The 20,146-nt window shown below is 41.6% G+C and overlaps 1 protein-coding gene across 4 annotated transcripts in view; it reads right to left on the reverse strand.

Annotated features, from left to right (window-relative positions):
• Positions 1-20,146, reverse strand: part of USP25 (ubiquitin specific peptidase 25) — a 147,029-nt gene that overhangs the window by 101,249 nt on the left and 25,634 nt on the right. For all 4 annotated transcript variants that reach the window (XM_048868480.2, XM_048868485.2, XM_048868491.2 and 1 more), the window contains exons 2-3: positions 11,107-11,184; positions 9,093-9,237 (exon numbers count right to left, since the gene is read on the reverse strand). In XM_048868480.2, the coding sequence (XP_048724437.2) occupies positions 9,093-9,237; positions 11,107-11,184 (223 nt within the window). The remainder of the gene's footprint in view (positions 1-9,092; positions 9,238-11,106; positions 11,185-20,146) is intronic.

A 20,146-nucleotide genomic window follows, 5' to 3' on the forward strand; every position in this document is an offset into this window, starting at 1 on the left:
TACAGTGAGGGCTTGTGTCTGGATTAGGGTGACCAGACAGCAAGTGAGAAAAATCAGGACGGGGGGGGTTATAGGAGCCTACATAAGAAAAAGATCCCAAAATCGGGACATCTGGTCACCCTTGTCTGGATTACTATTGATTCATAGATTTTAAAGTAGAAGAGACCATTAGATCATCTGGTCTGACCCATATAACACAGGCCATATGTAGAATTTCACCCAGTTACTCCAGATTTGGCCCTACTAACTTGTGTTTGACTAAAGCATATCTTCCAGAATAGCATCCAGTCTTGATCTGAACATTTCAAGAGATAAAGAATCCAACGTTTCCCTTGGCAGTTTGTTCCAATAGTTATTCACTCCCACTGTGAAAAATGTTTTATTTCTGATTTCAATTTGTCTGGCTTTAAATTCCAGCCATTGGTTCTTGTTATACCTTTCTCTGCTCGATTAAAGAACCCGTTAGGACACAGTGTTTTCTCCCCATGAAGGTATTTATACACCATAATCACGTCACCTTTGGACCAACCCCTTACAAACGACCCTGTAAGAAGCACTGAACTTATTCTCAAACTTTGCAGCCAAATAGGATGCTGTTGTTTTGTCCCACAATAAAATCACCTCTTAATTTTGTTAATAAGCAAAGCAGCTCCTCAGAGTTATGCCAATGGCATTGAAACATCAGTCTGAGTCAAAGACTCAAGAATGCCATATCTGCTGCTCAGAAAGATTAGTTTTGAATGGGGAGGAAGGGGACATGACCTTTAAAAGGTCTAGCTAGGTACACTAGTGACCTCTAGTCACAATTAGTGTACAAAGATGAACAGTGGAACTACTGTTGGAACTTGCTCTTGATATAGTTTTTAGTTTGGTTTTGTTTTTTAATCTAGGCACCAGTGTGTATCTGTGATGCCCAAGCTCCGGTGTTTGAAACCCTCCCATAATAAGTGAAAACATTTCACTTACGCGAATAACCACACCACTGGTCCATTTTTTTTCCAACTCATATACTCAGTTTGCTTATTCAGGAAGTTCCCATCAGATTTAAAATAAACTATTCATACTCTAGTTTAACAAGTTTTGTGTTTTTAAGAGACAATTATTGCATTATTTGAGTTCTTAATGTCAAAGATTTTACCAGAGTGAAATCAAGGGCGCTGAAAAGAAAAAGCAAATGGGAGGAACGTGGAAGAGTGAGCAGGCTATGAAAGGTTTCAGAGTAACAGCCGTGTTAGTCTGTATTCACAAAAAGAAATGGAGTACTTGTGGCATCTTAGAGACTAACCAATTTATTTGAGCATAAGCTTTCGTGAGCTACAGCTCACTTCATCAGATGCATAATGTGAAAGTGTAGAAGATCTTTTTATACACACAAAACATGAAAAAATACCTCCCCCCATCCCACTCTCCTGCTGGTAATAGCTTATCTAAAGTGATCACTCTCCTTACAATGTGTATGATAATCAAGTTGGGCCATTTCCAGCACAAATCCAGGGTTTAACAAGAACGTTTGAGGGGGAGTGTAGGAAAAAACAAGGGGAAATAGGTTACCTTGCATAATGACTTAGCCACTCCTAGTCTCTATTCAAGCCTAAGTTAATTGTATCCAATTTGCAAATGAATTCCAATTCAACAGTCTCTCGCTGGAGTCTGGTTCTGAAATTTTTTTGTTGTAATATCGCAACTTTCATGTCTGTAATCGCGTGACCAGAGAGATTGAGGTGTTCTCTGACTGGTTTATGAATGTTGTAATTCTTGACATCTGATTTGTGTCCATTTATTCTTTTACGTAGAGACTGTACAGTTTGACCAATTTACATGGCAGAGGGGCATTGCTGGCACATGATGGCACATACCACATTGGTGGATGTGCAGGTGAACGAGCCTCTGATAGTGTGGCTGATGTTATCAGGCCCTGTGATGGTGTCCCCTGAATAGATATGTGGACACAGTTGGCAACGGGCTTTGTTGCAAGGATAGGTTCCTAGGTTAGTGGTTCTGTTGTGTGGTATGTGGTTGCTGGTGAGTATTTGCTTCAGGTTGCGGGGCTGTCTGTAGGCAAGGACTGGCCTGTCTCCCAAGATTTGTGAAAGTGTTGGGTCATCCTTCAGGATAGGTTGTAGATCCTTAATAATGCGTTGGAGGGGTTTTAGTTGGGGGCTGAAGGTGATGACTAGTGGCGTTCTGTTATTTTCTTTGTTAGGCCTGTCCTGCAGTAGATGACTTCTGGGAACTCTTCTGGCTCTATCAATCTGTTTCTTCACTTCCGCAGGTGGGTATTGTAGTTGTAAGAATGCTTGATAGAGATCTTGTAGGTGTTTGTCTCTGTCTGAGGGGTTGGAGCAAATGCGGTTGTATCATAGAGCTTGGCTGTAGACAATGGATCGTGTGGTGTGGTCAGGGTGAAAGCTGGAGGCATGTAGGTAGGAATAGCGGTCAGTAGGTTTCCGGTATAGGGTGGTGTTTATGTGACCATCGTTTATTAGCACCCTAGTGTCTAGGAAGTGGATCTCTTGTGTGGACTGGACCAGGCTGAGGTTGATGGTGGGATGGAAATTGTTGAAGTCATGGTGGAATTCCTCAAGGGCTTCTTTTCCATGGGTCCAGATGATGAAGATGTCATCAATATAGCGCAAGTAGAGTAGGGGCGTTAGGGGACGAGAGCCGAGGAAGCTTTGTTCTAAGTCAGCCATAAAAATGTTGGCACACTGTAGGGCCATGCGGGTACCCATAGCAGTGCCGCTGATTTGAAGGTATACATTGTCCCCAAATGTAAAATAGTTATGGGTAAGGACAAAGTCACAAAGTTCAGCCACCAGGTTAGCCGTGACATTATCGGGGATAGTGTTCTTGATGGCTTGTAGTCCATCTTTGTGTGGAATGTTGGTGTAGAGGGCTTCTACATCCATAGTGGCCAGGATGGTGTTATCAGGAAGATCACCGATGGATTGTAGTTTCCTCAGGAAGTCAGTGGTGTCTCGAAGGTAGCTGGGAGTGCTGGTAGCGTAGGGCCTGAGGAGGGAGTCTACATAGCCAGACAATCCTGCTGTCAGGGTGCCAATGCCTGAGATGATGGGGCGCCCAGGATTTCCAGGTTTATGGATCTTGGGTAGTAGACAGAATATCTACTGTGCGGATTTGATCTTGTGCTTTTTCAGGGAGTTTCTTGTGTGGGCTCGGGGGTGCGAGCTAGGGATGAGGGGCTGGGGGTTGCAGGAGGGTGCTCCGGGCTGGGGCCGAGGGGTTCAAGGGCAGGAGGGGAATCAGTGCTGGGGCAGGCGCATGGGAGGGCTCAGAGGTGCAGGCTCCGGGCCATGCTTACCTCAAGCGGCTCCCAGAAGCAGCAGCATGTCCCCCATCTGGCTCCTCCACAGAGGCGCTGCCCCATCTGCAGGCACCGCCCCAGCAGCTCCCATTGGCCATAGTTCCCAGCCAATGGGAGCTGCGGGGTCAGTGCTTGGGCAGCATGCAGAGCCCCCTGGATGCCCCTATGCCTAGGAGCCAGAGCGGGGGACATGCGCTGCTTCCAGGAGCCGTGCAGACTGGGACAAGCCCCAACCCTACTCCCCGGCTGGAGCGCCAGAGCAGGGCAAGCCCCGGATCCTGCTCCCCGGCAGGAGCTCAAGGGCCGGATTAAAACATCTGGAGGACCAGATGCGGCCCCTGGGCCATAGTTTGACCACCACTGTCCTAGACTCAACTTCATGGGATTTCTTTGTTCTTAAAGTGTTACCTTTTGAATGTCCCATCCAATCAATTCCACAGTTCCAGGGAATGTTGTGAGCACCAATGGGCAGTACCCTATTGATTTTGATGAAAATCAGAAAACCAGAAGTGGGAAATAGGTGAATGAGGAGCCTCTGGGATCCAGTTTGCAGACTCAGCACCTTCTAACAGCTTTACTATTGTCTACAGATCAAAGAACCAATTGATGGCAACCACAAACACCATCCAGCATAATGCCAATCCTCATCTCAGTCCATCCCATCATCCCAATATAGTTTAAATTTTGACATCCAGAATGACTCATCTTCCAAACAGAAAGAAGATAAGCAAGAATGGTGGAGGGATATGGGTAAATGGTGGTGAACACTGAGCCCAACACAGGGAGAGAATGAGAGCAATGGTTTTGGGTGGGGCACACAGAGCCCATGGCATGTGCCAGAGGGAAGAATCAAGGGACATACAGCCCTTGGCATGACAACAAAGCAGTGGAGTTGCAGGGGGTCCCTGAAATAGAGAGGGAGAAGCGTTTGGCACACATGTAGTTTATGGGGAAAAAGAGGAATGCAAGGAGCCCCTAAGTGTGTGCAGGGAGCTCAGCCTACAGAAGCAACAAAGCCTGTGACCCTCTAGTTCAGGGGCGGGCAAACTTTTTGGCCTGAGGGTAAATCAGCAGTCTCTCCCATTTTCCCTTCTAAGTTTTACTCTGGCTCTTAAACTAACAGTATCAATCCCCTTCCAGCAGTGATCATCATAACATGCATCAGGTTTTGGAAATTCTATGGAGGGCCAGTTAGGGGAGGTTGTGCTTCCCCAAACAACCAGGTGTGGCCCAGCCCCCCCCATATCACATGCCCCCCCCCCCCCCGCTTCTTGCCCCCTGACAGCTGCCCCTGGGACAGCTGCCCCATCCAACCTGCCCAGTTCCCTGAGAGGCCCCCAGAACCCCTGCCCCCTCCCCCACCGCTCCCTGTCCCCTGACTGCCCCCCACTGCCCTATCCAACCCCCCCTCCTTCCTGACTGCCCCCCCAGGACCCCTGCCCCCATTCAACCCCCGTTCCCCACCCTCTGACTGCCCAGACCCCTATGCACACCCCCGCCCCCTCCCCTGAACTCCCCTGCCCTCTGTCCAACCCCCCCGTTCCCTGCCCCCTTACTGCGCTACCTGGAGGGCCAGCGGCTGGAGCCGAGTCAGGCCAGGCTCTGCAGCTGCACTGCCCCAGCAGCTCGCAGCCCTGCTGCCCAGAGTATTGTGCCGGTGCGCAGTGAGCTGAGGCTGCAGGAAAAGAGGAAGAGCAGGGGAGGGCCAGGGACTAGCCTCCAGGGCCAGGAGCTCAGGGGCAAGGCAGGAGGGGCCCATGGGCCGTAGTTTGCCCACCTCTGCTCTAGTTAATATAGTTCCATAAATGTACAAGGGACTTTTACACGCATAAGATTGTCTCTGCCAGAGGAGCTTAAGAGTTACAGAGAAGAATAATTTCTATACATGAAATGTTTCAGAGTAGCAGCCGTGTTAGTCTGTATTCGCAAAAAGAAAAGGAGGACTTGTGGCACCTTAGAGACTAACCAATTTATTTGAGCATGAGCTTTCGTGAGCTACAGCTCACTTCATCGGATGCATACCATGGAAACTGCAGAAGACCATGAAATATTTCAGGACTTGAATTTGATATAATTTTAGTGGCATGGGGGGGTGAAATTCCTTTACTTTAGAACAGAGGGGCGTGTGGTTATTTCTGTCAGGCTTGGCTGAGGTCTGACCCAAAGACAATATTTTTTGAAAATGAATTTCTCCCCCTTTCACTGCTTCTTCCTTCTCTAGCCCTGGATTCTTTAAGTTCCTCAATTAAAAAAGGAGAAAATAAATACTATGTTTAACAATGTAACAATCCTGACTAACATCCCCAGACAAAAATAAATTGAGGTGAGCTGTTTTAAATCATGCTACTAAAAGGACTGAACTTCAGGTAGAAAGTGCTTCAAGTGCTCTATAATGGCACAGCATTATTTAACACTTCTGTACTTCCCTAGGTTTGTGTGTTGTTATAGGCGCAGTGCTCCTTCTGCAAAAAACTGCCAGGTCTCTTTTGTAATGCCTGGGATCCACATGACAGCCAAAACCTCTAGATCAGAATTTTTGTACAGGTGTATTGCAACAACCCCAACATTTAACAAGTTTTCATGATATGGTTTCTATTTGCATACACACAAACCGACAACTACCACTTGCACATATAGGGGATCAAATCAACTGTATATGCAGCTGTTGGTGCTAGAAAACTGCACATGCAGGTGTTGGGACATGCACAAGTGAAGGCTGTATTAAGACTTCTGTAATAATGTGGCTTTTGTGTTTAATACTGAATTAATTTCGGATAAGTAGTAAATTATCAAATTTATGAAATATAAAGCATTGTTGGAGGTAGGAGTGGAAACGTTCTTTATTTTCATTAACTAGTCATGGTTTTAAAATCTTAACAATCGAACATTCAATTAATAGCTTTTCCAATTGCCGACAAGCCAATAATTTGCTATAAATAGGGTTGGGACAGAAAACCTACTACTCTTGAGGAACTTCAGTTTCCTAACACTTCCTTCCGTGTTGGATAATGTACTTGGTGGCTCAAGCAGATATTTTATTCTTTACTAAGTAAGCATCTTTCAATAGCATAGATCCAGTTAAGCCAATAACCTCAAGAATAAGCCAACAATGCCTTTTTGCTTGGCATGCACTCAAAAGCCTCAACAAACGGATATTTTTTGTTCCCTGGTAAGGGATTGAGTTTCCGGTATTTATCTATTGACCTCTTATCCCCAGTCTGGATGGCTGAGAAACTATAGCACTCTGCATCTAGATGACTCATGACATCTTAAAATTTCAAATGAATGTCAATGATCAAGCAATAAGGCATGATGTGATGAGTTTATCTTGAGATAATTACACCTTGGTGGGGTATATAATGGGGTTCAACACATTTAAATAGCAAGACACTCATCAGTTTTACACAGTGTTGCAGATTTAAGTGGCATCAACATCCCTCTTCATGGAATGGAATGATAAAGGTTAAAGTAATCATGTTATTGTGTTTTCGTATTTTGTCTTAACCCACATTTGCTTCCATTCTCCTCTCAAATCAACCACTGTCCTATTCCCACCCCCACCATACTCTGATTGCAACAGATTGTCCTGGTGATTTGTTTTGAGCTTTTTCTATTTATAAAAAAACTGAACAAATTTAGTGGATGTGATAAAGGTACTTATCGGCAGAGAGTGGACTGAGCAGAGAATAATGTAGCTTACAAAGTTTCTCAAAGTTCTGCAAAGTCTCCTCTCTTCTGATATGCAAGAGTTCTGCTATCCCAGTCAGGGATTTCTCTTCATCAGAGACAGCCAAAGTAGGCTGAATTGTTTAGTGGTTTTCTCATGTACAGAAATAAACAAGGATGAGACTCCCAAATACATTCATTCTGTGACCTAAAGCTAGCCTGCAAGGAATTAAGGGTTCTCTAGCTTTGATGCCAATGAACTTGAACAGTCAGCAGCAGATAACATAAGGGACGTCAGTCTCCAAAATGTTAGTGTTTTTACTCCACAATGGTTCTTACTTCTAGATTATCTTTCAATTTTTCATCAGTTTCACAGCCATAAATATTTATTTTTTCTAATGATCAGTGCTGCAAATTAAACATGGATTTCAAACTCATAATGTGCTCTATTTCGTGCATTCTGTGGGCCATATTATACCCTCTGTTACATCCTATACAACCCTCTTGTCTCCAGTAAGGTTACATGGGGTATAAATGAGGGCAGAATGTGGCTCTGCAACTGGACTTCTTTCCATCAGTAGAGTAGTTAATGAAACATGAACAACAACAGAAACCAACTCATTATCCCATATCGGTACTTGCTCTGGAATAACACAGTCATAAATATTGCAGTAGCAAATTCCTGTATCTCAGAAAAGTATGCAGATGTAATACTGGATCCATACAGGAAGCGGATACGTTAAGTATGCACCATTTTGGTACAGAAGCTTTTCTGACTTTACCCAGACCTAAATTATTTTAGTTACATAATATTTTAATATTTAATTTATTCTTAGGAAATTCTAATTTTCCACAGCATATCTGATAAATTTTTTGAAGGGAGATCAGAAACAGAGAAGATTAAATACACTTTTCTGCACTGTACGGCTGAAAACCTAAACTAGCTCAGTTATTCCAAAACATAAATAAGCTTTAAAATTATATAAATCTACTCTTCCAACTCCAAGTTGTTAGAGACAAAACTAGATTTTCTAATGGATAATGTCTGCTTAAAATAATATGAAACCCTAACCCTGAACAAAAATGTCTTTACTTATGTTACCACCACTTCCTGAAATAAAAACTAAGAGCAAAAGCCCATGCTCTTCTAAAGCAGAATTCCATTGACTTCAATGAAGGCATGCAGATTTCCACCGCTTGGGGGTCTGGTGCAAAGAATTTTAAAATTTCAATTTTAGGTTTGTGTTTAGAAGAGATTAGAAACACAAAAACAATATTAACAGAAAATTCAGAAGTTACTATAGAACTCAAATCTATTATACACCATTCAATATACTCTGTTTCTTCCACGTTATTTCTCTTATCTCTTTAGAGAATAATTTCTACTTTAGGTAGCAAATGCTGAAATATGTGAACATAAAGCATTTATAAGGGGGCAAGACGAGTGTCCTCTCCAGGACTTAAAATACACTGTACACTCTTAACGTAAGAAAAAGGTCAACACAATAAGGGAATAATCAGAAAATAATGCCTCCCGTATGAAACAATCTTAACCATTTTTAATGGTTTATCTTTTTCAAGAGACAACTGCCAACTTCTTAACAAACTTGGGAGTTAATCCTGAGAGGCAGAAAGCATGCTTAACACCTGCTGTTATCAGTTACCTCATGGACACCACTGACTATCAATATAGGGTCCTTAAAATGCATATGTGGTAACTTCTATAACATTGTATTTATAACTTTAATATTTATTTTTATTCAGGTTTGAAGTACTCCTGTGTTTGTGGACTTTTGCCTCTCTTTAAAGCTACTTACCCTTCTTGAACTGGCATGCCCCAACCAGGAACCCAACAATGGGAAAAAATATGTTGTAGGTCCAGTTCAATTTCTAACTAATAGCAAAAAGGAAAATGTTAAAAAAAAATCAAGAGAAGTAACTGAAGAAAGTAAAATTTATGCTGAAACAAACAGGAGCAACTGAAAACCTAGGAAATGTGAAGTTAGGGAATTTACAAGCAGAACTGATGGTAAATCTTGTACAGTCAAGTTCTCAGTTTCTTTGCTTTTAAAATAGTTTATACAGAGAAAGAAATACCTACTTGTGTCTGCCTGGCTGCCCACACTGATGTATCTGTCATTGCCAGGAAGTGCTGTTTGATAGTAAGTTGCTTCCTCCTGCTGAGGAACCTTGGCATTCTTTGTCGTAAGGAAAGTCACCGCTAATTCCAAGTTCCCATTGCTGTCCTTTAAATGTCAACAGAAAAAGAGACTTAATTTTTTTTTTTTTTAATTTAAACAGTAGGCCAGAATGAGTTTGTTATGATCAACTTCAACTGTCATACAACCAACTGCACTTCATTTTTTCCGCATGAAATTCTGGTTAGAAAGCCACAACCTAAAATCATTTTAACTCTTCAGACTTTTATTTTATATACTTGGCTAGTTTCTAATCAAATAATGTTGTGGGCATAATGTCTACTTCCAATTATAAATGACAGAGCAGTCAACAGGTTTCTTCTGTAATTACTCTTCATTAGAGTTGTACCCATCAAAGAAGAAATTAGTTAAAAAGGCACTGTAAATTATAAATTTCAGATGGCAGTCTCATCTAGTGTAATTTGGCTCATCTAGCTTCATTGACTTCAACAGAACTAAGACAAGTTATGCTACCTGAGGATCTGGCCTTTTATTTTTAAGGCTACAGGTATTCTATTGTTGACCTTTCCTCTAGTCTAAATTTAACCAGGAGTAACAGACATACACACACAGATGTTAAAAATGCAGCCCCTTCCCTCCCCCCCCCCCTTTCGATTTTTTCTTGGAGAAGGAAGGAAAAGGTTGTGTGTGTATTTTTGTATAATAAATTGAAAGGTAAGCTTGAGGGAAGGGGAATTTTGCTTCGTTGTATGGGAAAGAAGTGTGGCGGTTTCTACTCCTGCCGCACCCCCACCCCCAAAAAAATTCAGGTCTTGTTTGCTCTGCAAGAATTTATGACACCTGGAGAACTAGTGAAATGATGTTATCACAAGAGTCAAAAGAGAGCAAATGAGGACAAATTAAGACAGGAAGAGATCCTTATTCAATCTGCTGAAGGGTCTTGTCTACATTAGAAAAGTTGTATTGCTTTAACTAAACCAATGTATTTAACCCACCCTGAGGATGCAGTTATATTAGCATAGGGGTATCTTATACCAGTACAGCTGTTCCAGTATGGAAAGGGGAAGAAGATATATAAATTATAAGGGATATAACTGTTTTGACTCTACAGTGGGACGGTAGAGTCACTAATTACATAGCTTAAACAAAACAAAACAAAAAGCCACCACCTAGCAAATCCTTAGCCAACAGTCAGACTGTGCACAAACTGTGCAGATGAGGCCTGAGATGCTTTAGTTTTTGTTGACATCAGTGTCTTCAAATTCAGTGCCTAATTAACATTTTGGCTGAATAAATATTTTGTTAAAGATTCATTCCCTGAAAATCTGCCCAGACACTTCAGAGGTCCACCAACACATAACCAGGGAAGACCACACTTCATACTCCTGATATTTCTAAGGTAAAAAAACACCATTGGGAAATAAATATATATATTACACACACACACTACATATATATAATAATCCTCTCAGGATTTTTTTTTTTTGGTGCATCATAAAATAGCAGGGATGTTAACAGTGATCTGAGAGATGGCTAGAGAATATTTTCCTTCTTTTTAAACACACCCCACCCAACACATCAATTGATATTAATATCTAACCAGATATCAATTTTGTTCTTTCAAATTACACAAGAAGCCATTAATAGGTATTGTGTCATTTTTCCACTAAAAGGGAAATGCCATAGGAATGAATCAGGATGCTACCTTTACTGCTCTTTTTTGATTAGATGGATACGACATCCAAGCACTACCCCCTCTGCCTGACCACACACCAAAAAAAAAAAAGTTTCCAACTTATTTTTCACATAAGGAATTATTAGGTCTTGCCTCCTTACACTGAAGAATGTTGTTCAGATCTTTAGTAGAGCTAGACAGTGACATCACAGGAGGCTAACTTACAGCATGTGCACGTGCTGCTTCCCATTAGTTAGATATTCATTAAAAATCCACCATACCTTCAAGGCCTGTTGCAGTACTTGGATGTCATTGATACCAGTGATCTCCCTCAGCTGATTCAAAAATGTCTGCTGGTGCTGTAAAAAATAAATAAATGGTCAGAATAATGTCTACATAATGGCAAAATAATTGTGTTGTGTACCCTTGTAAATTACAGAAAGATATATATTGTGTACATATCTAGAAGGTAGGAGAGTTAGCATGAGGGATCATATATTTTAGTTTTCCCCATCATTTATGCACCTTAATACATCAGTAAAAAGTTGTCCAGGTATCTGTATTTCTTTTAGAGATACAAAAGAATATTTTTTATGCACAAAGACAGATTGCATATTCCTTTATGCATTTTCCTGCTCTCATGCTGTGCACTCCAGAAAGTCAGGGAGCATGTGTGAAATTTCAGATTGCATCCACTGGCTTCTGACACAAAACCACAACTCCCCTTGGTGACCCTTCCCATACTGCTTTTAAGGGTGCTGAGGAGTAAGTAGGTTATGTAACAGAGGGAATGACTGGCTGGCTAGCTGCGAATGGTCTCAGCAATGAGCTTTGGAGACCCAATTATCTACTGTCTGTGTTCACTGTAAACCACCTCCATGCCAATCCTGCAACTGGATCCATGTGAGCAGACCTTTGCACCTGTATGGAGCCTCACGGGCTTCAAAGGGGCTCCATAAGGCTGCCATAGTCCTCCTGTATGGAGTCAATTACATGACTGGGGATTTAAAGTATGTAAGAAAAACAGTGTCTATTGAACATGCTCAGAAAGTAATTTTAATTAAATAATAACTTCTTTATTTCTTAACTAATTATTTCAGACATCACAAATGCGCTCATCCCTCAAGAATTTACTTTGCATATGCAACAAGTTTTAAATCTTAACCATTTGAATTGTCAGAGCTCAGAAATTCATCTCACTATTTGTCTCCTAGTGTGGAACTAATTTATTTTATTTTATTTTTGCACCAATGCACTGATAAACACAGCAGTACTGTGGAGTAAGACAAAGCATCCTAAATCAGCAGTGTCTCCCATTTTCCCTTCTAAGTTTTACTCTGGCTCTTAAACTAACAATATCAATCCCCTTCTAGCAGTGAACATCATAACATAAAGTGCACTGGACATTTGCATATCTGCCAATATAATCTGATAATCTAAAGAACTAATGAAAACAAGTAATAACTAAGTTAAAGAAAACATTTATAACCTTCCCTCAAGAATGGCTACACTCATGAAGTAACTTTTAAACACATGGTATTTTTAGTTTCAAGATAGCACAAATATGTACAATTTTAAAATGTGTTTTTCATAGCTTTCCAACAAAAAAACAAAACAAAACACCTGTTTTCTTTTTCTCCACTCATCCCAAAAAATTATACCTTAATTCTGACAGTGTGAAAAACAGGGATCATAATGGCTCTTAAAGTTTCATTGTGATGATTTAGTGAAACTTCAAGATTATAGGCCACTGCTCTAAACTAACGAATTACATTTCTGTTCTGGGAGATGGAAAAGGAAGGAAATATTTCCTGGCATTTGCAAGACGTTTTTTGTTCCTAATTTTGTTGACCACATCCTGAAATCAAAACGGTGATTATGTGTGTAAGAGAAGGTCTAGTAAAGTATAGGGTTTGAAAAAAATGCACTTGCTATAATGAAAATTAAATGCAGTCATTTTCAAAATGTAACAATACATGAACAGCGAGTGTCTTGCCAAGTAATTCCAAAATACTTCTCTGTAACAATAAATATTGGGGATACGGTTAAATATTCCTTTTTCAAGTTAACTTTCTAATAGAGTTTGTTTTTAAAATTTCACAAGATGTAAACACATAAAACCCATCCAAGTATTTCATTCATGCAGTACAAATCTGTACATGCAGTACACACATTGATACAAGGGTGTACATATCATTATCTCATCTTTGTAAATAGCTGTATCCAGGAAATCAAAAACCGTTTGGATAGATAATTCTAAACTACTGAAAACCCAAAGTAACACTACACTGAAAGGCACTATTTCATGTCCTAATAAGCGGAGATAGGCCAGTTGTTCAGTATAAGAACATAAGAATATCTATCCTGGGTCTGACCAGTGGTTCATCTAGCCCAGGATGCTGTCTTCTTATAGTGGCTGGTGCCAGATTCTTCAGATGGAATTGACAGAACACTGCAATTAAGTGATTCATCCCTTATTGTCCAGTCCAACTTTTGGCAGTCAGAGTCCTAGGGACACCCAGAACACAGGGTTGCATCCTTGACCATTTTGGATAATAGGCACTGACAGACCTATCATCCATCAACTTGTCTAGTTCTTTTTTGAACCTGGTTATAATTTTGGACTTCACAACATTCCCTGGCAGAGTTCCACACCTCGGCTGCACCATGTGAAGAAGTACTTCTTTTTGTTTCTTTAAAACTTGCTGCCTGTTCATTTCATTTGGGTGACCCATGGTTTGTATGGTATGTGAAGGGGTAAATAAAAGCTTCCTTATTCATTTTCTCCACACCATTCAGGATTTGAGAGACCTCTAGCATATCCCCCTTAGTCATCTCTTTTCTAAGCTGTACAGTCCCAGTCTTTTTCATTTCTCTTCATATGGAGGTTGTTCCATACTCTTAAATCATTTTTATTGCCCTTCTCTGTACTTTTTCCAATTCTCATACATCTTGCTTTGAGACAGGACAACCAGAATTGTATAGTGATATTATGATTATGTTTTATTAGTTATCCCTTTCCTAATGATTCCAAACATTGTTCACCCCCCCCCTTTTTTTTCCTTACACTGTTGATGCACATTGAGAACAATCCACGATGTCTCCAAAATCTGAGTGATAATAGCTAGTTTAGACCCCATCATTTTGCACAGATACTTGGGATTATGTTTTCCACTGTGCATTGCTTTGCATTTATCAGCATTGAAATTTCATCTGCCACTTTGTTGCCTAGTCACCCAGTTTTGTGAGATCCCTTTGTAACTCTTCACAGTCAGCTTTGGAATTAACTATCTTGAGTAGTTTTGTACTATCTGCAAACTTTGCCACCTCACTGTTAAGCTCTTTTTTTCAGATCATTTATGAATATGTTGAACTGCACTGGTCCCAGTACAGGTCTTTAGGGGCCCTGCTATTTATCTTGCTCCACTGTGATAACGGACCATTTATTCCTGCCCTGTGTTACTTATCTTTTAATCAGCTGCTGATTCACAAGAGGACCTTCTCTCTTATCCCATGAATGCTTATTCCACTTAAGAGCCTTTGGTGAGGGACCTTGTCAAAGGCTTTCTGCAAGTTCAGGTACACTATATCCACTGAATCACCCTTGTTGACCCCCCTCAAAGAATACTAAGATTGCTGAGGCACAAATTTCCCTTTTTGAAAGCCATGTTTACATTTCCCCAGCAGTGTGTTCATTTAGGGGTCTGATAATTCTGTTCTTTACTACAGTTTAAAAAAATTGACTGGTACTGAAGTTAGGTTTACCAGCCTGTAATGGCCAGGACCACCTCTGAAGCCTTTTTTAAAAACCAGCTATCCTCTGGTCATCTAGTACGGATGCTGATTTAAGTGATGGGTTACATATCGCAGTTAGTAGTTCTGCGATTTCATATCTGAACTCCTTCAGAACTCTTGGGAACTCCTTCAGAATACCATCTGGTCCTGTGATTTAGTTATGTTTAATTTATGAAATCTGTTTCAGAGCCACCTCTACTGACACCTCAATCTGGAACAGTTCTTCAGATGTGTCACCTAAAAAAAAATGGTTCAAGTGTGGGAATCTCCCTCACATTCTCTGCAATGAAGACCGATGCAAATAATTCATTTAGCTTCTCCACAATGGCCTTGTTTTCTTTGAGTGTTCCTTTACCACCTCAATCATTCAGTGGCCACACTAATTATTTGTCAAGCTTCCTGCTTCTGATGTACTTAAGTTTTTTTGTTAGTTTGTGTCTTTTGCTAACTGCTCTTCAAATTCTATTTTGGTCTGCCTAATTCTACTTTTACACTGAAATTTCCAGAATTTATGTATTCCATACATTGAAAGTGTGTGTTACGATATCAAGCCGGGAGTGGCTGCAAGTGCTTTGGAGGATACGATTAAAATTCAAAATGATCTGAACAAACTGGGATGTATTAGCAGGAGTGTTGAAAGCAAGACACAAGAAGTAATTCTTCTGCTTTATTCCCTGTTGATTAAGCCTCAGCTGGAGTACTGCGTCCGGTTCTGGATTGTTCCTCTTTCCTGAAATGTGCAAAGTGGAGGAAGTCCAGAGAAGAGCAACAAAAATTATTAAAGATCTAGAAAATGTGATGTATGAGGAAAGATTAAACAAACCCGTTTTTTTCAGTCTGGAAAAGAGAAGACAGAGGGGGACGTGATAACAGTTTTCAAATACAGAAAATGTTGTTACAAGAAGGAGGGTGAAAAAATTCTCATTAACCTCTGAGGAAAGGACAAGAAGCAATGGGCTTAAATTGCATCAAGGGAGGTTTAGGTTGGACATTAAGAAAAACTTCTTGGCAGGGTGGTTAAGCACTAGAATAAATTGCCTAGGGAGGTTGTGTAATCTCCATAATGGAGATTTATAAGAGCAGGTCAGATAAACACCTGTCAGGGATGGTCTAGATAGTAGCTAGTCCTGCCATGAGTGCAGGGGACTGGACTAGATGACCTCTCGAGGTCCCTTCCAGTCCTACAATTCTATGGCAGCCCCATATATTTTGGGAATGTCAGGCAACATAAAAATAAAACAAAACAAAAAGAACATAACAGCTCATCTCTCATAGGGCTGGGCCCAACTCCCTGTTCTAGATGTTGTGACTAGCATAAGGTGTGTCAGCACCACTCACTCAAATTTGGCTTGGCCACCTCTCTGTCATCAGGGAAGGGCTGTCAGGCTACACCTCAACAGCACTGCAAACTCCTGCACCAGCTCACAACGCCCAGAGCGGGGAGCTGGGGACAACCCCCCAAGGACAGGAGCCATTGCTGCAGGGTGAGAGTAGTGAGGACTCACACTGTAACCTCCCTGAAGGACTTCTCAATTTCCCAAGCAAGGGACAACATATAAGGAAGGATAGGGGAGGGGAGGGATGCCTGGCATGAAGATAGGGGAAATAGTTAAGGAGGGGGAAGGGGTCCGAGGGAATATCGGGGGGTTAAAATGAGAGGGGGGAGCTGAAGGAAGCAATAGAGGCTGGGACCATTCAGGGTGTCCCATGTCACTAAGTTGGGATGGAGAGATGAGGCTTATTTGGGGTCTGCAGTATGGGCTAAATTTCAAGGAGGGAACCCTAAGGAGCTATCCAGGATATATTGGGACAGCTAACTGCAGTGGTGGTTAGTGAGTGTCTCAAGGCAGGTTTGCACCTGTGCAAATGTATTTATAGCAAGAGTTGCTCAAACACCTCATGAAAATTCACAGGTTTTGCCCTCAGAAGTGTTGTGTTTTAAAATCCGAAGCCACCTGTCATAATTAAACATAGCAAAAAATTTAAGCATGAAAGGACATATGTTGCTGATAGCGACACGATATGCAGATTTTCCAACTGTCAGCTGCAATGGGAGTAAAAAGACAGGCTCATTACAGACTGTTGATCTGTCAGTCACAGGAGAAAAAAACCTGTACAGTCACGGATATAAGCAAAAGAACATGCCAAGCTACAAATGGTGAAACACTGCAAAGTGCCAAGACAGCCAAAGAAAAAACTGCATTCGTAGAGGATGCAGTTCCAATGTGTGCCAGCAGCAACACCCACTACAGAAGCTTGACCATCCTTCAGTTCAAAAGTACTTGAATCACTACGCATCAGGTGAGTTAACTTCGCGGCTTTTTTCCCCTGAAACCATTTAATTAATTATTAAACTAATATGAAGACAACTGGAAATGTTGACGACTTTTAAGCATTTTCCAATATATTGTTTCAAACTAGTGTCCTTTTATCCTATTTTAGGAGCCAGTGACCTTCCAAGTTCTGACTGCTTCAGGCTGGAATATCTTCCACAAGCTGGACAGGCAACAAAGGATGAGGTGCCGTCATAGGCAAGCATCCGGCTGAGATTTGTGACAAAATGTCAGACAGTGCAGGAAGGTGTGTGTCTGTAGTTTTATTTTGGTGCTACAGAGACAGAAAACATTCACCAGGCTGCAGTCTTATTTCTTGAAACTGCCAATGCAGCCACATGTTCCCAGGCATTTATGGATATGTTGAACAGCTACAACATAGCATTCTGATGTGCTTGCCACTGAGTGACTCAGCAGTGTATATAATAAAGTGTTTCAGTGCTCTTGAAGTTTTGCATATGACATGTTGGGCACAGAAACTCCATTTAGTTGGAAATGGATTTGTCGATCAGTTAACTGACAAATTCACAGTGGCAAGATTTAAGACAGGAGTTTTCATTCTCAAGACACTGAAGTCTGCCTTTCTGCAATTCCTAAAGGTAAACCACCCTGAGCTGTCTGCTTTCTTATATACCCAGCAAGCAATAACCAGGTCGAACTCCTGGTTCAGTTCTGTGCTTTGTTAGCTTTCTTTGATCTGAAGAAGCCAGCCCATTATGAAAGCCCTCCTAACGATCCTGGAAGATGTAAAGTTTCAGTGCAGCTTTGTGAAGGCACATTGTGCACAAATACCAGATTTCATTACACAATTAGATTAAATCAAAAAGGCTTGGGCACTCTTGCTCACAAAAGAGTACTGATGTTCATGTGAAGTGTTGTGCTATTAAGAATCGCTGTAGAGGCCTCAGATGAAAACAGTATTGCTGCCATGGAGCCAGACACAGAAGACTGAGCATCCGACAGGCAAAAGTGACTATTCAAAACTTACTTGATAAGATGGTCAAACAAATATCAGAAAATGCAGCAATTAAATTACTAGCTTCATTTAGCTTATTGTGTAATCCACTGGAGATAGCCACATGACCATCCTAAATACAAGTATCATCAAGGATTATTAAAAATGTGCCACTGCTAACAGATATCAAAAAGGTATGTGTGTTATTATGGTACCTGAAACTGAGCAAAAAGTGTATAAGATTAAGAATATTATTAAGCATATTAAGAATCATTCTGATGTATCTAGATGCTACTGACATACTGTTTGGGCTCATGTGCCAAAATGCCAGTTTATCCAGTATCATTATTTAGTGTCTCATGTACCCTACAGTTAGTGTAAACTGAGAACTCCACCCACCCAAGAATACACTGATTGAAAGCAACAGATCACAAATCATGAAAAAAGAAAATGCAGAATACTGTTCTGTGCTTGTTTTTAATTCCTAAAACCTTTCAGTACCCTGGAATAATGATTAATTATACTCTGATAGTATAGCTAAACTAGGATTTATACACTGTTTTTATTTACCTACAGTCAACTGCGGTATTTATTACATTTACAGAGAAATAAAACATTTTAATGGATAAAACAAAAATTCCTGAAAAATAAAATGAAAATTTTAAAAAAATAAAAAGAATTTCACAGGTCTCTATGTATTAAGATTAAGGGACACAATCAAATTTGTTTGAATTTTTTTCAAAACCTACTGTTGTCACAAGACCTATGATTAATTGAAATATTGGAGGGGAAATCCCTCCCCCAGCTTTTTTTTTTTTCTGTGCCTTTGACAGCACCATGTATACAATGGATTTAGTTGTTTTCCCACCGAATAGTCAGTTTACCCTATTTGTGTGCCACTCACACAGCAGCAAAGGACAGAAAAAAACAAGAATAATTTGAAAATGTGATTATAAAACCACTCTAATTGGTGAGGGGTTTCCAGGACAGTTGTGATCTAACAACGTGTGGGATCAAAAACATGGGAAATGATTACAACATAAACCACTCCTCAACATCATTGCTACATTAAATTGGGGAAGTTTGCAAAGGACAGCTGGAGCAGCAGGACTGGGTCCTATAGTCACTGAGATTTTTGGATGGATATGATACTACTTGTTCTAGCTGCATTGCCTACTCTAAAGGCTTGGCTACACTTGCAAGTTACAGCGCATTGAAGGAGCCCCGGGTCGCACTAGCTCACTACCCATCCACACTGGCAAGGCATGTAGAGCGCTCCGACTCCGCAGCTGGTCCGCTCCTGGTACTCCTCCTCAGTGAGTGGAATAATGTTTTGTGTGCCCCTGCTGGAGCACCGCAGCACCAGAGTGGACGCCCTGGTCTATTAATGCGCTCTGATCGGCCTCCAGAAGTGCCCCACAATGTCTGTTCTTGCCACTCTGGTCATCACTTTGAACTCTACTGCCCTGCCCTCAGGTGACCAACCGTCAGACCCATCCTTTAAATTCTCTGGAAATGTTGCAAATCTCCTTCCTGTTTTCTGAGAGCACTCCACGCCTGGCTGAGCAAATCTTTCCAGGTGACCATGCCTCCATGCACCAGGCACTCCCCAGTATGGAGCAATGCCGAGGTGCTGGACCTCATCAGTGTTGCGGGGGAAGGAAGCTGTCCAGTCCCAGCTGTGCTCCAGCGGTAGGAATTACGATACTTTCAGGCAGAAATCAAGGGACTTGATGGAAAAGGGCCATGACCAGGACGCTCTGAAGTGAGGGTTAAAGTGAAGGAGCTGCAGAATGCCTACTGCAAAGCCTGCGAGGCGCACAGCCACTCCAGTGCTGCCCCTGCAACCTGCTCTTTCTACAAAGAGCTGGACACGATACTTGGGGCCGACCCCACCTCCACTCCAACAACCACTACCATGGACACTTCAGAGCCCAGTTCAACAAGGCAGGAGGAGGAGAAGGAGGAGCAGCAAAGTAGAAGCAAGGGTGTTGAGGCAAAGGAAGGCACCCCGGAATCCCATGATGCATGCAGCCAGGAGCTGTTCTCAAGCCAGGAGGAAGGTAGCCAGATGCGGCGGCCGGTGCCTGGGGAAGGACAAACACCAGAGGAGGTTCCCAGTAAGCAGCTTTTATTTTGAGAAGGAAGTTATTCGGTACGGGCTCTTGGGGTGAGGAGGGTTAGGGCTGGGGCTGCATGCATGCCTAGATGTGAAACAGGGCGTTGATGTGCTCTCTC

This window comes from Caretta caretta, chromosome 1 (genome assembly GCF_965140235.1).
Source record: "Caretta caretta isolate rCarCar2 chromosome 1, rCarCar1.hap1, whole genome shotgun sequence".
In the NCBI taxonomy this organism is placed as follows: Eukaryota; Metazoa; Chordata; order Testudines; family Cheloniidae; genus Caretta; species Caretta caretta.